Raw genomic sequence first — 18,078 nt, 5'->3', positions numbered from 1 at the left:
GTGCAGGGTTCCCAGGTGGGCAGTGGGGAGCAGCCTGCCCTGCTGCTGGGGCTGGGCTCTTCTGCTTTTTTCCAGGGGAGCAGCTACACCCATTTCCAAAGGCTCCTTTGGCTGAGATCAGATGTAACTTTGTCCTAAAGGACATTTAATCAGTTAGATGTAAGAGCCAGTTAATATTTTACTCGAAGGGAAGGGCTGCTCCCAGCTTCTCCATTTTTTATTTTTTATGTTTCATACCTAGAGTGGGGGAGAAAGAGCAAGAAGGAACTGAAACCACCCTTGGACTCACTCAGACAGTTAACCTGGGCTGCAGCCACACCAATCTGCCCCAAACCCATCACTTCCCACCTCAGCAGAGTGTAGTTTCAAAGCTCCAGACAAAGGCAAGGGCTGGGGCAGGAGGCAGGAGGCAGAAGAGGACTCGGTCCGTGGGACCTGCTGTTGGGCTAGGGGTGGTTAGGTCACTCAAGCCCAGCTCTTCCTTGGGGAATGGGGAAAAGCCAGGAGGGGAAATGCCACAGGGAGCTTTCTCCAGGGGAGAAAGACAAAAGGGGGAAAGGAAGAGGCTGAAATGCAGCAGCAACTCCAATGAAATCTGAGGTTTATAAGAGAAACTGCCCAGAGAAGCCCATCCCATCCCTAGGAGTGAACTTGCAAGCCCTTTAGTGCCTCACCTACTTCCCAGCACAGCCTGGGCTGACACAGAACCCAAAGCACAGCCCCAGCGCCTGCCCCAGCTGAAGGAGAAGGGTAGTGGAGGCAGATTACCACCATGGGGCCGGTGGCTGCCCTGAGAACAGGGAGAAGCCAGGCAGCAGCCACTGTAGTTGCAATGTGCAGCATCGACAGGGGCTAAAGCCCAGGCTCCTGCGCACAGCTGCCAGAGTTCCCACAGGATGCAGCCCTGGCTGCTCACACAGAGCCAGGCAAGCCTGACCCAGGCACTGGTTCCCGCCAGTGGGATGGGTTTGCTGGTCCCCAGGGAATGCCAAGAGGGCAGTGGAGGCGTGCATTAACGTGCAGGGGAGCAAGCGAACCCCGGTCAGGTCTGACTGGGTTTACAGGGTCACGACGGAAGCTGTGTGAGCATGACTGTGCCGGCCTCAGCCTCCCACCGGCAACCAGACGGCACAGCACACCCAAACGAGCTGGCCCGGTTGGCACCTCCTTAAAATCCCCAAGATCAGCACCTTTGGAGGTACAAAAAACTTTTGATGAATGAATTTCCCAGCGGTAGGTCTCAGCAACCTGGATCCAGCTAAAGAAACCAGTCAAACAGCCACTGCACCGGGAGCTTTTGCTAGCCATAGTGGCCCCTTCCTGCTGCCCTGTGGTCCTCAAAGCCTCAAGGCAGCAAAACCTTGGAGCAAGAGCCAGCCACGAGCTGCGTGCAGTGCCAGGAAGCTGCACTATCAGTGGGGCTGATAAATGCAGAGGGACCTCAGATGGGATCTTATGGGACCCCATGGCCAGTTCCTCAGTGACACAATCAAAACCAATGCTGGCTTTTTGATGTAAAGGCAATCCAGGAGAAAGAATGGAAACACCTGGTGGGAGTAGCCCTTCTCCAGCTCAACCCCAGCATCCACCCTGGATGGTGGGACAGAGATTTGCAGAGCTGGATGGGACACTTCCCCACCCTGCCACTTTGCAGACAGTTTGTGGATGCTCCAAGGAGCTCTAGCGAAGCCCAAGCAGGCTTCAGGTATCGCTGCCGGACCTTTCTCTCCATCTTGTGGGCTGCTCTCCATGGCATCATGCACTCCCACGAGCAGCTGTCGCTGGCTTCCTCGTGGGGGGCCAGGATTTCCAGCAGCTCTCCTCTGGGTTATGGTGTTGCAAAACAGCCTTAAGAAAACTCCCGGGACTGCAGCAGGGGACACAGTTTATGATCTGCTTTTTTATGGCGGCCCAGCTGCTCCAAACCCTGCGCGGCCGATCCAGCTTTACTCATCCAGGACAAGCCCGGCACATGATCCCCAGCCCCCTCAGCTCCCCCAACTGTGTTGTCATCAGCCCGGCACCATTTTACCCATCTGGGGACCCATGCAAGTTGCCCTTGGGTTCAGCCAAAACAGCCTGACCCATTACCAGTGGGGGGGAGAAAGGCACCTGCCCCAGAAGATAAGGTGGGGAGAGCTCCCAGTGGGAATGAGCCAGGGAATGATGAGAAAAGAGATATCCACCGAGAGGCAATCTCAGCTCGTGCCTGGCTGTGAACCGCGGCACGTTTTGGGCCCCCCTTCCCCAGAGCTGGCAGACCTTGGGTAGGAAATCCTGCGAGATGTGGGAAGAGGAGCGGGGATGCAGGTTGCCAGGCAACTTTAATTCAGCCCTTGACGAACTTCCAGCACTTCCCTGCCTCTGCTGCAGAGCCCGACCAGCAAATGAAAAAACATCAGGCCCACATCAAGCCCATGGTGTCCATCTGTCTGTCCAACTATCACAGGGGCTTGTTTATGGCCCCGTGCCCGGGTTGCCCTGCAAGATGATGGGCTCTCCCCGGCAGCATCCCTGAAGGCCAGCTGGAGACAAGCTGTCCTTCCCAGCAGAGATTTGCAAGATCTGACCCGTGGGACTGGGCTGGCGCTGCTGCACAGATATTTCTCAACCAGCCAGGATTTTTGTCAACAACAGCAAGAAAAAAATGCCAACTTGCTGAAAGTGCTGTGGGAAGAGGGGATCTGTGATAGGTTTGGGGGATGGGGAGGGAAGGAGCACAGTGTCCTCCAGGGAGCCCCTCACCAAGTTTATTTTAGTTGCTTTCTTTAAACAAAACCATGCTTGACCCTGAGGCGCTTCAGCAGACACGCACAAGAGCTTTGGTGATTCGGGAAGCAGATATATCCCTGCTTTACCCAAATTTGGGATTCAGGCACATAAGAGGGGAGGGAGAGCAGCAACATCAGCTCTTCTCGAGGAGCATCCCACCCTTCTCACAGTGCAAAGCCCCCACGCATGGCACAGCCCAGGGAGGCAGGAGGCAGGCACCAGCAGACCGTGGGAACGGGCTCTGAATTCCCACAGCAGGGCACAGCCGCCACCCGCTGCCAGCAGAGCCCAGGGCATCCAGCAGAGAAGAGCACCCAGCTCTGATCCCACCAACATCACAGCAGGGAGGAGGCGTGTGAAGGAGCAAAGTGATGGGTGGGAAAGCCAGTGGGGCCAGCCAGGGACTTGGGCCTGTTTAAGGGGCACCAGAGCCAGTGGGAGCCAGACGTCTAAACAACCCCGAAAACACAAGCTGATCTCTCAGCAACAAAACTAATGACAGCCCAATTTCTGACACATTTGTTCCACTGGCACCCCAGCACCATGCCGTTACCTCAGTCCCCCTGATGCTGCCCACCCAGCAAGGGGCAAGGACCAGCCACGGTGTCCCCAGACATGGCCTCAGGGATCAGGGTGCTTTAGCTTCTCCTCAGCTCCCTGTTTTCACTGTTCTTACAAGAACTTGTTCCTCTCCTCCATCGGGTCAGGTCTGATGCAGAGTGGGAAATTCAAAGGGGCTGTGAGGCGGCAATGCAGCTCACTGCCAAGCGATAGCTCTCCCAGAATTCTCATCCAAACCTACCAAAAAAATCCAACTGAGACAATAAGGAAAGATGCTCAGGCCACTGCCCTGGGCAGCAACCACCTGCCTGCAATCACCTGCCAGGCATGGGGACAGCTCCAGTCCAGCAGCTCCTGGCACAACGGAAGCAGATGGCAAGAGCGCGGTGCCTGGGATGGCAGGACAGGGCACTTCCCCGCTCCCCATCCATGTGGAAAATCCACCAACGCCAGCCATCAGTCAAAACAGCTCCTTGCCTGGCTCCATCTCCCCAAATCTTTGCTCAGAGCTGGCCAGGGAGGGAATGGTGCAAAGAGGGGGGGCTGAAGGGCAAACCTTTGCAGCTCGGTGGCTGGACCGGGAGCACTAAGGTATGCCCTGACCAGCCTGGACCCAGCACCCCTGGGCAGGGCAGTAAATCTCCCCTCAAAGAAGCAATTTCCTGTTAGCCAGAGGCTCTTTTGCTCCTGGAAGCCAGCTTTTCCCTTCCATCCAGCAGACCTTCCCCTGCAGTAACCCTACAGTAGTAGCTCTGAGCTGACCCCACAGCCCAGGAGCACCCAAGAACCCAGCCAGGAGCCACACAGGAACTGGGAAATGAAACCAGAGGATATTGAGCTGCAATGACCTGACTCTCATTTCTCACCCCATCGTCAGACAAGGGCAGCAGCTAAGACTTTGGATGTGGGGCACAGCCCCCCAGGACTCCCACCTCCTCCATGGCAGGGAAGACACACAGTGCTACCAACACCACCCCCAAATCAAACATTTTCTGTCTTTTCCCACCTTCGTTGCAGCAGACCAGGCTTCACCACTTGCCAGCAAACCCTCGGCAGACTGTACAGACAGACAGACAAATGGACAGAGAGCCTTTCACGTCACAGCAAAGTTTCCCAGCGAGGGGCTGTTGGCACCCGAGTGGCTCAGCACTGGATGTGATCTGCAACCTTCAAAGGCTTCGTGCCTGAAGCATGTCTTCTCCACGGCAGAAGCAGAAAAGTAATTGTAGACTTAAACTCCCAGGAACAATTAGAAAGAAAACAAAAAAAGATCCCAACCCTAAATATAAAGGGAGATGTCAGAGCCAGCAGATTTCAGGGCTTTTTGATGCATTTGAATCCATTTGCTTGTCCCCATGGCTGCGCTGTTTCATTTCACTGGGCTCATACAATGCAAGACAAGGAATTAACTCGGGTGTTTGTTTAGAGCCGGTTTGTCTTCCAGTTTCTTTCCAAAGCCAGGTTTGAGTTTCAAATATGTTTCTTGGCAATGTCTGGAGTTCCCACCGTCAGCACGGCGCGGTGCTTCCCTGAGGGTAAACTGAGGCTCAGGAATCCCGCACAGCCTGGTGTTCCCTTAGAAGCAGGAGGAAGAGCTGTAGCACAACCAGCTTGCCTGGCGTGAACGCGGGGATCTCTGCTGCAAGCCTCTCCCTCGCCCTTTTATTTATTCCAAAGATAAACTGTTTTCTTTTCAAAAGTCCAGCAGAAATAGATGATGGGAGCAGTTTTATGGCTTCCAGCTTTAACAATTTCTCTTGTTTTCTTCGCTTTCCCTCCAACAAAGCTTCAAACTGGGGGTCAACTTCACGTTCAGAACTGTACGGTGCAAGGCAGTAGCACCTGGCCTTTCCCACAGTGGTTTGCATACCACCAGCTCTGCTGCCCCAAAATCAGCTTCCCACCATATTTGCATGGGCTTAGCTTTGCAATAGACAAATGAGAGCCCTCCATCAGGTAAGGGGAGATGGGGTTGTACCTGGAAAGAGCTTTTAAGCAGCAAGAAGCGCATAAGCCGGAGCACACCCTGAATCCCCAAGCTGTGGCTCCACACCAGTTCATAACATGGTGTTCAAAATCCTCGGCTTCCTTCAGCTCTGGGAGGCAGAGCTCAGGCCTCAGGAGGATGGAAGGGGTGGGTATGGCAGTGACCTTGCTTTCACAAAGCCCTCGTGCTTGTAAATCATCAGAAGCAGCAGCACAGGCAGACGGGGAGGGACGGCGGCAGCTGTGTTTCCTCCTCACAGGGAGCTCTCACCTTTGAACAGGACCAGGTACCCGCCCAGCACCCACAGCAGCAGTCGGCCACTACTTTATGGGAACAGAAAACCTCTCACGGCATCGGCCCTCCTGTCCCTGAGAGGCAGCAGGTTCCCTGGGACCAGCACCCCCCCACCAAAACACTCATCACATGAGCCACTTCCCAACAAGTTCCATCATGATGCCAAGCAGAGCCGGCGGGCAAGAGCAGGGAGGGAAATTCCCCACACACGGCCAGGTAAGGCTGGCACCGTGTCTCCACCACACCCGTCACTGCCCTCCTGATCGGGGTGCCGGCAGAGCCCCCCCTCGCCAGCCCTGCTGAGTGCACCTGGTTGCTTCTTCCTTGCATATGACCTGCCAGATTTGCTGAATAAACCTCCCGGCTCCAGCAAACCCGCCACATTCCTGGCGGGGAAAGTGGTGAAAGGTTCAAATGGATGTTGGAAAAGGCGGTGGGGGGAACAAACCTACAACACAAAGCTCTCATCTGCAGGAACCGAAAGGGTTGCTGGGGGTTAGGTTTTTTTTTTTTTCCCCCTCCAGTTGCAACACAACAACAAAATTCAGATAGGGATCGTGGCGTGCTGGGGAGGGCAGCGCCTTGCCCCTCGTTCCTCCAGGCAGAGCAATCCCAGCCAAATCAAGATGAAGCAGAGATGCATCCCGCAGGACACACACACAGCATCACCACGGCTGTCTCCCCAGGGTTTGGGGTTCAGGCAGGGTCTTCCAGCCTGCGCCCACCGCAGAGGGAAGAAAAGCAGCCTGAGCTCATAGCGTCAGGCCAACCAGCCCCAAAAATACCATTGCTGTTGTTAATAATTTCCTTGCCTCTGGGAGAATCTGCACTCCTCATCCATTTTGGGCAGTCTCTTTGTCTTTGGAGACTGTTTTGGCACCCGAAGGGCCCTTTTGTGGTTCCCCCTCCCACTTCATGCTCTGGGTTTTAAAGGCCAGCTGCAAGCCACGGGCCCACCTGGGTACCGTCGGGGAGGGCAAAGAAAGCCTCAAACCCCAGCGCTGCCTGGCTGCACAGCAGGTCCCTTCTACCCCTGGATCAGTGGATATGAAGCTCGACCCCGTCGCAGACAAGCCCCCAGCACAAGCCGCTCCCCTCTATATGGGAGCATCTGCAGCCCCCACAGGAAAGCATCCCAAGCAGGTGAACTCCAAGGAACCAGGGTTCAGCCAAGGCACATCCCATGGCCCCCCACCTCCCAAGGGGAAGGGGAGGCAGGGACTGCACTGCATCACCTGCATCAGTTTGGTATCTCGTCCCAGCCAGCTGAAACAACAGCTGCCCCCAGGTAACACTCATCCTCCCCAGCACCACCAGCAGCCTCATCCCCACAGACCCCTGAACTCTCCAGTCTGCTGGGGAAGGAGGGGGCTGTATCTTGCCCTCCCACCAGGAGCTGGTGCCCTGTCTGGCAGCAATTCCTACCATCACCTTCCCTCACACCCTTGGCATGTCCCCTCATCACTCCACCTCAGGTCCCCCAGCCCCACCTCATACCCCAAAACCTGTCCCCAAAGCAAGGTACCTGCACTGCCATCAGATCCTGCATGTCCCCACCTGCCCTCCAGCTTGTAACCCCAAATCCTCTCCCGCATCAAACCTCCCCTGGACCCAGTCTGTCCTGATCCAAGGCTCTGCCCACTTATTTCCCCAAAGCATCATTGCCTGGACTTTGCCTCCAGCAGGTCAGACCCATGCTCCTCCTCTGGACCCTGCCTGTGCACGCAGCACCTGCACCCAGCAGCCCAGATCCTGCCTGTGGCCTCAGCACCCCAAAACCTGCCTGCAGACCCAGAATGAGCACCCCAGGCCCTACCAAGGGACTCAACACCCAAATCCAGCACACCAGATCCTGCCTCTGCGCTCAGCACCTGAACTCAGTGCTGCCCGTCCTGACTGTGGTCCCGGCACCCTAATCTCAGCACTCAGACCCTACCTGCGCATGCAGCATCCAGATCCAGTAACCAGACTCAGCTCTCCAGATCCTGCCTATGGACTCAGCACCCAGACCCAGCACCCTCAACCCTGCCTGTGGATTCAGCACCCAAACCCCACCTGTGCATGCAGGACCAAGATCCAGTAACCAGATTCGGCTCTCTGGATCCCACCCATGGACTCAGCACCCAGACCCAGCACCCACAGTCCAGTCTGTGGCCCGGAACTGAGACGCAGCACTTCAGACCCAGCACCCTTTACCCTTCCTGTGGACTCAGCATCCAAGCCCAGCACCTAGACTCCACCTGCGCATGCAGCACATGGACCCAGCAACCAGATCCAGCTCTATGAATCCTTCCTATGGAATCAGAAACAGCATTCACAATGCTGCCTGTGGACCTGGACTGAGACAGCACCCCAGCACCCAGACCCCACCTGTGCATGCAGCACACAGATCCATTGACCAGACCCAGCTCTCCGGATCCCACCTATGGACTCAGCACGCAGATCCAGTGACCAGATCCAGCTCTCCGGATGCTGCCTATGGACCCAGTACCCACAATCCTGCCTGTGGCCTCGAACTGAGACCCAGCACTTCAGACCCAGCACCCTCTACTCTACCTGTGGACTCAGCATCCAAGCCCATTAACCAGATCCAGCTCTACGGATCCTGCCTATGGACCTGGACTGAGACACAGCACCACAGCACCAGACCCCACCTGCGCATGCAGCACCCGGATCCAGTGACCAGACCCAGCTCTCCAGATCCCACCTACGGACTCAGCACCCCGACCCAGCACCCCGATCCGGATTCAGCATCCGGCCGCTCCCGTCCCCGCTCGCGTCTCCCCGGCACTTGCCCGGTGCAGAGCCTCTCGGCTGGGCGATACGGCCCCGTACGGCTCGGTACGGCTCGGTACAGCCCGCTCGGGTCCGGTTCGCGTCGGTGCAGCGCGATCGCGTCCGCTCCAGCGCGGCTGTAGGCGGCCCCGCCGAGCCGAGCCGCGCCGCCCCCTGCCGGCCGCCGAGCCCCCGCGAGGAGGAGGAGGAGGAGGAGGAAGGCAGGGGCGGCAGGGAGAGGCGCCGGGGCTGAGCTGCCCCTGCCCAAACTGGGGCTCCCACCCCACCAAGCGCAGCGTTTCCCGCAGAGCCACTGCCCTGCATCTCCCCAAGGATACTCAGCACCCGGCACGGGGGGCGGGCAGCGCAGGCAGTTTGGGTTATACAGCCCCCAAAAAAGGCCCCTGGCAGAAGAGCTTGTGTCCGAGGCCTTTGCACGGCCAGGGAGGCAACGGACTGGTAGCTTGGGCTTGTGGTTATAAAAAAAGTGTTGCCGAATGCAGATAAGCATCACCACCCTCTGCCAGGGCAGCCACCCAGCTGCTGCCTCCTCGCATCCTGCATCGCACTCCTGACCGAGGGACCATGCCCCATCCTCTTCCTCACATCAGCACATACCTCTATTTAACCTGTTCCTCCCCTCCCCATCAGCACATGCCTCTATTTAATCCGTTCCCCCCTCCCCGTGGAAGCTTGTTTGGAAACATGGGCAGGTAATGGTTTCTGTAGGGCCCTGTGTGGAGCCTTTTGTCCTGGGTGGCTTCTGCGGCTCCTCCCCACGGGCAGGAGCTGCCAGGTTCAGGCTGCCCGTGTTTGCTTTCCTTTCGCAAGCTCCCAGCGCCCGGGCAGCCCTCCCTCCTCACCTGCCGCAGCGGCAGGGCTCCCGAAAGCAAAACCCTGGGAGCTGTGTGTAATCAGCAGGTTGGATCTAGGGCAACTGGAAATCAGCTGGAGCAGGAGGTGGAGAGTCACTGTACCTGCGCATACCGGATTGCAGCTCCTGAAGCTGGCAGGGTGGCCAGGTGCTGCCAGCCCATGTTACAAAGCCACACGTTGCCCACTCCCAGCACCAGAACCCTTGAATGTTGGCTCATCCCCTCCACTCCACACTGGCCCTGGACAAGGGCCAAGGTCTTCATGAAAGGGACGAGGGCCACCCTGATCCCACACCCTGCTGGCCAGGAGCTGGACCCATAGCGGGGCTCAGTGCTGAAAGGGTTGTGCTGAAGCTGCACAGCATCATCCGGGGATCAGGGTCAGCCTTGGCTGAGCTCTCCCCACCACCTCGACCTTTTGGGACTGGGAAGGGCAGCAGGGGCAGGGTGCTGTTGTGGGGAGCCCAGCTGACATACCACTCTCTGGGCCTCTGCCTGTGTCCTGTCCCCTAAAAATGCTACGGGTGACAGCAGCGGAGGCTTGAATCTCCCCAGTCTCTCCACATTGACAAGTCTCAGGCAAGGAGGAACCCTATGGGGTGGGTCTTGTCACCCTTGCACACACTCATCAAGCAACCACCATCCCCTCGCCCAGCAGAGACACCAAGACCTCTTCACTGCCCCCAGTCCCAGGGACCCCAGGAGAGCAGAGCAGAGACGCTACCCACCTCCACCAGTGCTCCCTGTCCTCTCTCCCTCACCTCCTGCACGCTCCAGCGACTAATTAATATTTCCTCCTGTCCCTGGGCAAAACCCCAGCGTCTCCTCCACCCCTCGCTGCTCCTCACCTCCCCGCCCACCCTGCCCAAGTGCCCACGCTCAGGCAACTGTGCTCACCTGCAGCCCAGAGTGTTGCTCAGGTCAGCGTGTCTACCCAGGGATGGGGGGTTTGGGTACTGTGAGGTGGCTGCTCCCCTGCAGCCACTCCAAATCCCATCTCCTGCCTTAATAGAGGATGCGGGGCTGGTTATGGGGAGAACTGGTTGGAGTGTTGGGGAATGGGTTGCCAGGGCTGGGACAGGGCTGCCCAGGGCTCCTTCTCTCTGCGGGGCGCTGTGCACGTCCCGTCCCATAGCGATACTCCGTGTCCCCGTGGGCCGCACAGGCAGCCACCCTCTCACTTGGCTTCAAGCCGAACTCGGCACAAACTGGAGCTGCCTGAGCTCCTGGCCTCACAGTGGGGTAATTAGTGCATGAGCAAAGAGTGAGCAGAGCCTGGCGCGTTCGGCGCTGCGCATTTACAGGCCTGAGCTTGCAAGGCTTTAATTAATTAACACGAGTCATCGGCAGCTGGAAACAGATCTATTTTCAGAGCCTTCGCCTGCTCTGCTGCCCCCATGAGATTAAATGAAGGAATTTAGGGCCCCGCAAGGTTGAAGGCCAGGGCCTTGCTCTTCTTAGCACGGCTTTCCCAAGAGCCAGAGCGGGTCATGGGAGCCGAATCAGATCCGACCCTCATCCCTGTGCCGCACGGAGCACCGTGGCTGAGCAAGGAGGTATCATCTGTACTACAACCTCAGCCCAGAGACAGCAAGGTGCTGGAAGGGGGATTTCCCTCTGAGCAGCCCTACAGCCCCTGGCCCAGCCAAGGAGACAGCCGGGAGCAGGGGGCCCTTGGGGCTGTGCCACAGCACCTTGGGAAACCGCCTCCCCACGGCCACACAAAGGAGATTTTTATCCCTAATTTTCTTTTCTCCTTGTTAATCCAAGTGGCCTTTGGGAAAAGGAGACACTTTAGTGCTCCGATCACCAGCCCAGAGTCTGGTTACTGTTTAATTTCTTCTTGTTGTCACTTAAACACTGTGTTCCATGGAGAGAGAACAAGGCAGAGCGGGTTCATCCTGTGGCACAGCCACATCCCTGCCAGTGTCAGGTGCTCTTTGCCTGCACTGGCAGCTGCTCATCACAGCACAGCCCCCCTCCCCCAGCATACTGCCAAGCCAGATGACCCCTACCCACAGCAGTGGGTAGAAATGCGCACAGCCAGCCCGCCCCTTTCACCCCTCCAATGCCCAAGGAGCCCTCGTGAAGCCACAGCAGCTCTCATGTTTTGCTTGGCACCGCACCCCCATCCCAGCCTGCATCCCAGCTGATGTGAGTAATTATAACAAGGCCATAGCACTGTGAAATATTGATGGGATTAGTGCGGATCAGCTCTCCCAAGGCACATGCCATGCTTACCCCAAGCCTAGGAGCCGGTGACCTGCATGCGCTCAGGTTGCAGCTCAGTGCTGCCAGGTGCTCCCTGCCCAGCCTGCAGCAAGAGATGTTTCTCCAGCCACTACCAGCCTGCAGCCTTCTGGAGGGATGTGGAAGATCCTGTCAGTGCACAAAGATATGCATTAAGCTGCTTAATGCACGACACAGACATGCCTTCAGCTCTGCTGATGATGAAGTGTTGTCTGGCTGGGTTATGGCCCAGCACCCACTGCCACCTTGGTCCCTGAGGGACCCCCATGCTGCCTGCAGCCCCGACATGTGTTCGGGGTTCTGGAATCCCAGATGTAAAAAGAATATGGGACTGTTGGGACTGGTCCAGAGGAGGGCCACAAAGATGATCGGAGGCCTGGAGCACCTCTGCTATGAGGACAGGCTGGCAGACTTCGGGTTGTTCAGCCTGGAGAAGGCTCTGGTGAGACCTTTTAGCTGTACTTGAAGGGGCTATGGGAGAGCTGGGGAGGTATTTATTACAAGGGCGTGTAGATTTAGATTAGACATTAGGAAGAAATTCTTCATGATGAGGGTTGTGAGGCACTGGCACAGGTTGCCCAGGGAAGCTGTGGCTGCTCCATCCCTGGAAGTGTTTAAAGCCAGGTTGGATGGGGCCTTGGGCAGCCTGGTCTGGTGCGAGTTGTCCCTACCAATGGCGGGGGAGTTTGAACTGGATGATCTTTGAGTCCCTTCTAACCCAAACCATTCTATGATTCTACAGGCCAGCCCCTCGGCTCCCTCCTCTCCATTCCCCTTGCCCCCTCTTAAGTTCATCCCACACAGCCAGGACCATAGAGGATACCTGATGCATGAGGGTGTTCTGGGTGGCTGGCAGATGTCCATCCTCCTTGCCACTGTGTGTCCCTGGTCCCATCACTAGGAACTAGGTTTGGCTGGGAGCAAGGTTCCATTATGGATCACAGAGACATTATACAAACAACTTAGCAGGATCAAATAACAGCCAGCATCGAATTGGAAAACTGCTGGCAGGGTTGCACACCACAGCAGCAGTGTGTCACAAAGACCCCAGCTGATGAGGGGCAGCACTGATGGGGTGTTGTTGACTATCGAACCCATGGGGCCAACCGGGATCTGCAGCCTTTGGTAGGAAACCACTTCCCTGGGCAGGTCTGTCTCCTTCCTGGCGGTGCCTGCAGCCTGTCTCTCCCTCACCATGGGCAAAAAAAGAGTGAGATAAAACTCCAGCATCTGGAATTGTGTTTGCCAGCCTCTGTGGTTTGAGAGGCACTGTGCAGCTGACCATTTTGAGCTGCTCTACAGACTGGTTTGAAAACCAGCTGGGAGTAACAAAATCACAGCACTCCAGGAGCTGGGGATTTATGAAACCCGCAACAGTTGTGAAACTCATGCTAAAGCCGTGCCAGCCCACACTGGGCTGAGAGGCGTGTTATAACATCAAAACCACCAGCGGAAAAACAAGTACCTTTCCCTTTCAACGTGAGAATGCAACAACGAGCGAAACAGCCTTTCTCCAAGCCCCTCCATTCCTTAACCACGCTGTGAGACCGGCGCTGCTGCTTTGCCTGGCTCTGTGGAAGACAAGCCCAGCAGCGTGCAGACCAGCCCCACACCATGGGGTCTGTCTCACTGCTCCAGCACCCTTTATCTCGTCCCTTTTGCCTGCCTCAGGCTCTGGGCTGGCAGCACTGCATGAAGCAGAGAGAGAAGGAAAGACCCACTGGCAATGCCTGAAGCTCGGCGGCAGCACTTGAGGCTTCCCAGCGGCTGAGCACATGCTCACCAGGCTTGGCTTTGTTTCTGGAGAGCATTATGGACTTGTCAAGCCAAGCGTGATGCTCTGCAGATTAGCCACGGGAAAAAATAATATTCCGTTGGGCACAGAGCATGAAAGGCTCGTGAGCCTCTTCCCTTCAAGTCATTGAGCAAACTTTCCAAACCACTGTTTCTTTGGGCTGGGAGCCAGCAAGGAAAATTACAATTGCAGACGAATTTGTCTGAGAAAGTTACAAGGAGCTGGAAAAAGGCAGGGGCAGGCTAGAAGGCAGCCGAGCAGCCAGCCCTCGCTGCAGCCACTCCAGCCCAGGTCTCAGTTTTGGGTAGGGACAGAACTTTTCCCTATAGTTCGGGACAGCAATGGAGCTGCTGCCCTGATTTCCTGCAAGACCTTATCCTGGATATTTCCTCTCTAAGTGTCTGGCAGTGGAAGTGGGGATTTTTTGCCCGAAGCCATTTTTTGATGAAGGCTGCCAGGTGCCAGCAGCCCTGGCCACCGAACTGAGCGTGATGCCAGGCTGGATTTTCTCAGGGGAGAAGCAGTTGAGTCACAACAGCCTCCGATCCGTTACCACAAGCCTGGCTGCGAGGGACATGCGGGAGTTCATGGAGGACAGGGGCTTGCACAGGGAGCCAGGGGGTTTGGTTTGCTTGTCTGCAAAACTCTCCAAGCCGGTGGAGAGCATGTCCCTGGCCTGGGATCTGTCAGCAGCGCGCCTGTGCGGAAGGGCTGGCAAGACTGCAGGAGAGCAGGTTTCTGACCTGCCTTTCAACTGGGCAGGGGTGCTTCAGGATGCTCCTGCAGCATGGGGACAAATGCCAGCAGCTGTCAGGAATCCCATGCGAGAGATGAGGGTGGCATTTCAGGGCTCGATGTGGGGTCCTGGTTCTGGGGCATGAGCAGGACCAAGGTGGCTACAGGTAGAGAAGGAGCAGACCCAGGTCCAGCCCCAGGAAAAGTGGCTGGCTCACCTGGACATCAGCAACCCCTCTACCCATCACCTCAGCTGCTCCCAGGGAAAGCGGTCAGACTCCAGCCTGGCAGGAGAGTCCCGGGGTCTCTCCACCTGTTTTTGTGGTTGGGGCACAGGCCCCCACTTTTTCTCACGTGTGACAGGTCATGTTCTTGCCACACACTGCCCAGAGCAGCAACACTCATCCCTGAGTTTGCACAGGGCTGGGGAAACGCCAGTGGGTTGTAAGAGCTGCCTCTTCAGATGAGCAAACCCGTACCCTCCAGAGCTAAAGCCAGGTGGCTGAAATGGCCCCTGCACCTACCTTCTGGGCCAAGCCACCAGCCAGGATCCACAGCCCTGTGATTTCACCTTTTAGCCACCTGAGCCCCCACGCCCAAGCAGCCTCCCCGCAGCCCTGCCTGCTCCAGCCCGAAGCCAGGCTGGCTGGTGGGCAGCCTGCTTCTTCTCCCCTGGCACGGAACCCCAATGCTGCCATCGCCACCACCGAAGAAGAAACAACTCAAGCAGGGCAGTAAATAACCCCTGCACACAGGCAGAGCACTGGCAGCCAGAGCTGGGCACATCCATCACTCTCACCATTTTTCTTTGGCTGTGACACTTTGATAGGGGCGAGGGGGTGGGGGAAGGAGAGGAGCTTCCAAAATTTATGAGCTCGGATTTAAAAATACATCTCATAAAAGTGCCGCAAAACCCAGAGACTGTGAAGGCGAGCAGCTTAAAAGCTGCCTTCAGGAATGAACGAGAGAGCTTGCTTGCCTCGGAAAAACGGATTTTAAGAGACCAGCGTGGCTGATATCTCAAATGGTGTCCCCATTGGGATCATTTTGCAAGTCACAGCTCTCCACGCTGCGTATGACAAGTGAAATGAAAGGTAGGGGTAACAAATAACAGGTTAAAATCCCTCTGGCCCTATAGTAATGTCACCTTTAGCGCAGATAGGATTTGGACTGTCACCTTCAATCTCCCAGAGTTTCTCCTCTACATCCCTGACCTCCTGCTGCTCCACACACAGCCCGTCTCCCAGCTCCAGTTGGAAACAGATCTCTTTATGCAAAGAAAAGAACTTGTAGTCGTAAATTTAGCTGAAAACATCTCTACCGCAGGGAATCACATATCAAATCATAACGCCAAACAAATGTCCAGAAGAACAACCACGATATCAGAGTCCTTGGTCTGTACAGATGGCCTCTCCCCAGCAGGGTGCTGCAGAATCGGCAGCTGAAAAATGTTACCCGATCATTAAAAACATCTAAAACTAATTTAGCCTGAGTGACAAAGATGCTCAAAGCAAGTTATTTGTCTGCTGAGATAAAATGAGCTATTTCAAGCTCATCTTTTGTTGTAGTTTTCTTTTAAAGTCATAAAGGACAGAAAAACGCCGAGCTGACAGCCTTCCTGACAGAGCTCTGGCACTGCAGCGCGGGGTGGGCAGCATCACAGTGAGCTGCCCTGATCCCCCCAAGTCTTTGTGCTTCCAGATTCTCCAGAAGGATGCTTGGAATGGACCAGCAAGACAGTCCCTGGGGCCACTGCCATATCGCTGCTGAGATGCAGTGCCATTTAGGATGACGGTTTTGCCATGGAAACATCTCCCTCCTAACAGCAGATCTATCAGCACATGCCCCCAAAGCAGCCCGGCATTCATTACATGGTAATTTTTGCTTCCCGGGGTGGGGGGGAAAGGGTGGCAGAGCCTTAACCTTCCCAAGCTTTTCTTTTTTTTTTTTTCTAAAAAAAAAAAAGCAAAAAGCAAACACCAAGATTCTGGGTTCACCCATGGAAAGCATTGCATGAGCCCAAGGTTTCTTTAAAATCTCCCTGCAGGGAGATTTTTGGTGGGCTTTTTAGATACAAAGAGCATTTCAAGTGCCCAGTGTTAAATATTTCAGGTGAAACGTAACTCTTCTAAGTGCAGCCAACCTAGCTCTGAAGCTCCAACTCAGTGAAATTTCTCTGCAGCCTTCGGGAATTGATTTGCTCCTTGCTGGTACCGTCTCCCTGTACCATTCAACTGAGTTAATGTATTCCAAAGCTTGATTTTTTTTTTTTTGTCTCCCTACGTAATCAGATTTTGGGAAGCTGCAGTGAGATGCCTTACACGCAGCTTTTGTCCTCAGGTGTTTTCTGAGCAGGCTGCATTCATCACATCCTGGTGCTTTAGCACTGCTCTGTACAAATAGTACATTCGAGAGTCAGCTCAATTTCTTTGACTCACGTTCCTGCACCTCCATACAGCTAATTTACCTTTATTAAAAAAGGCAAGAAGAGGGAGCTATTAAAGAGGCCAGTGTCAAAGTCAGCAGAGCGAGTGCCGGAGGGCCGGGTTAAAGAGCTAAGTGGTCACTGCTGTCCGAGCGCCCAGGCTGGCTGGAGCCAGCAGCTGCTCTCCCAGCAGGGCTGACTCAGTGCTTCACAGGGCAGAAACAGTCCTGCACCCCTCCTTTGGTTGCCCGCTAAAGCTCCAGGGTTCATGGTTAACCCTACTCGGTCCAGCTACCCCTGCAGGTGTTTTCCTAAGGGGTCCTGTATGTGTTGGGCTCAGGCCAACCTCCCTCCTCAGCCCTGGTTTCATCCCTGCACTTCAGGGAGAAGTTTAAACGGGAATATGGATAAATCCACCTCACGTGAAGGCCGTCCCGTTCGCTTCTGGCAGCCAGACAAACATGCTGCCTCCCCCTCTGCCTGGGCCAGCAATGTCACCAAGCTGCTCCCTTGCAAGGACACTTCCAAGGCGAGGGAGTGGGGATTTGCCAGACACCCATCATCATTGTTTATTCTTGTCATTTCTAACCCTCGGGGTAAGAACAACATTGGAGAACTCCAGGCACAAAACAACGAGCTTTGTAGGTCATATCAGCGTGTAAAGTGCCATTAGGAACCACAGCACGAAGCGTGAATAATACTCCCTTTATTCCACCGTATACCTCAACGCCCTTTAAATAAATGCAAATGGTTATTTATGGATGGGGTTTGTACAAGGTGCCTGCTCAGGAAAGTGGGGCTAAAACTGTTTGCCATCTCCCCTGTATCGCCTGGCTGATAGGCTTAGTGATAGTCCAAGGGATCCTGGACAAAAGAAGAGCAGGAAGATAGTTGTAAACCTTCCTCATACAGACTTCTGCGCTATCCATTAAACTGGAGCTGCAAAACACACATCCTTCCATGCCACCCTGTCTGCGAAGGACAGCAGGGCAGGAAAAACTTTGAAGGAATCCAAGCCTGGAAAGGGACCTTCAAGAACTGATGGCATCATTTCTGAAAAGCCACAGTCAACCTCGACGGCTTTCCTTAAATCCTTTCAGCAAATAATGACCTCGATTGCCAAAAAAATGATCTGATAAGGCAAAGGCAGCCAGGGATGCGCAGTGAGTCATCAGCTCCCAGGCTCGTCCAACTCCCTTTTGTCTTTGCAGTGACAGAAGCCACACTCCCAGCTGGAGCGGTGCGAGGTTGCCCCCAAGAGGCAAATCTGACACAGCAACTGGAGAGGGAAAGTCGTCATAGAACCATAGAATGCGTTGGGTTGGAAGGGACCTTAAAGATCATCCAGTTCCAACCCCCCTACCATGGGCAGGGACACCTCCCACTGGATGAGGTTGCTCAAAGCCTCATCCAACCTGCCCTTGAACACCTCCAGGGATGGGACAGCCACAGATTCCCTGGGCAACCCAGGCCAGGGCTTCCACACCCTCACAGTAAAAAAATTCTTCCTCACATCTAATCTAAATCTCCTCTCTTTCAGCTTAAAACCATTACCCCTCCTGCTATCCCTGCACTCCCTGATAAAGAGCCCCTCCCCAGCTCCCTTGTA

At 55.4% G+C, this 18,078-nt stretch overlaps 2 protein-coding genes across 9 annotated transcripts in view; one reads left to right on the top strand and one right to left on the bottom strand.

Moving 5' to 3' along the window:
• Positions 1-18,078, bottom strand: part of SEMA4G (semaphorin 4G) — a 29,315-nt gene that overhangs the window by 9,863 nt on the left and 1,374 nt on the right. For 2 of the 8 annotated variants that reach the window (XM_054070940.1, XM_054070941.1), the window contains exon 1: positions 9,367-9,441. The exons of 1 other annotated variant lie outside the window; for it this stretch is intronic. In XM_054070940.1, coding sequence (XP_053926915.1) covers positions 9,367-9,426 — 60 coding nt within the window. In that variant the 5' untranslated portion in view covers positions 9,427-9,441. Of the gene's footprint in view, positions 1-4,339; positions 4,595-7,139; positions 7,179-8,409; positions 8,681-9,366; positions 9,442-9,992; positions 10,034-11,505; positions 11,644-18,078 lie in introns of those variants that run through there. 5 more of the 8 variants (XM_054070946.1, XM_054070943.1, XM_054070950.1 and 2 more) reach the window with 5 other exon arrangements.
• Positions 6,367-8,399, top strand: LOC128852656 (uncharacterized). The gene is made up of 2 exons (XM_054070951.1): positions 6,367-6,902; positions 7,300-8,399. Exons 1-2 carry the CDS (start codon positions 6,530-6,532, stop codon positions 7,695-7,697), a joined length of 771 nt encoding a protein of 256 aa, XP_053926926.1. The 5' UTR covers positions 6,367-6,529; the 3' UTR covers positions 7,698-8,399.

This window comes from Cuculus canorus, chromosome 7 (assembly GCF_017976375.1).
Source record: "Cuculus canorus isolate bCucCan1 chromosome 7, bCucCan1.pri, whole genome shotgun sequence".
NCBI lineage: Eukaryota > Metazoa > Chordata > Aves > Cuculiformes > Cuculidae > Cuculus > Cuculus canorus.
Note: the sequence above shows the minus strand (reverse complement) of the source record. Positions and strands in the feature narration are given on the sequence as shown.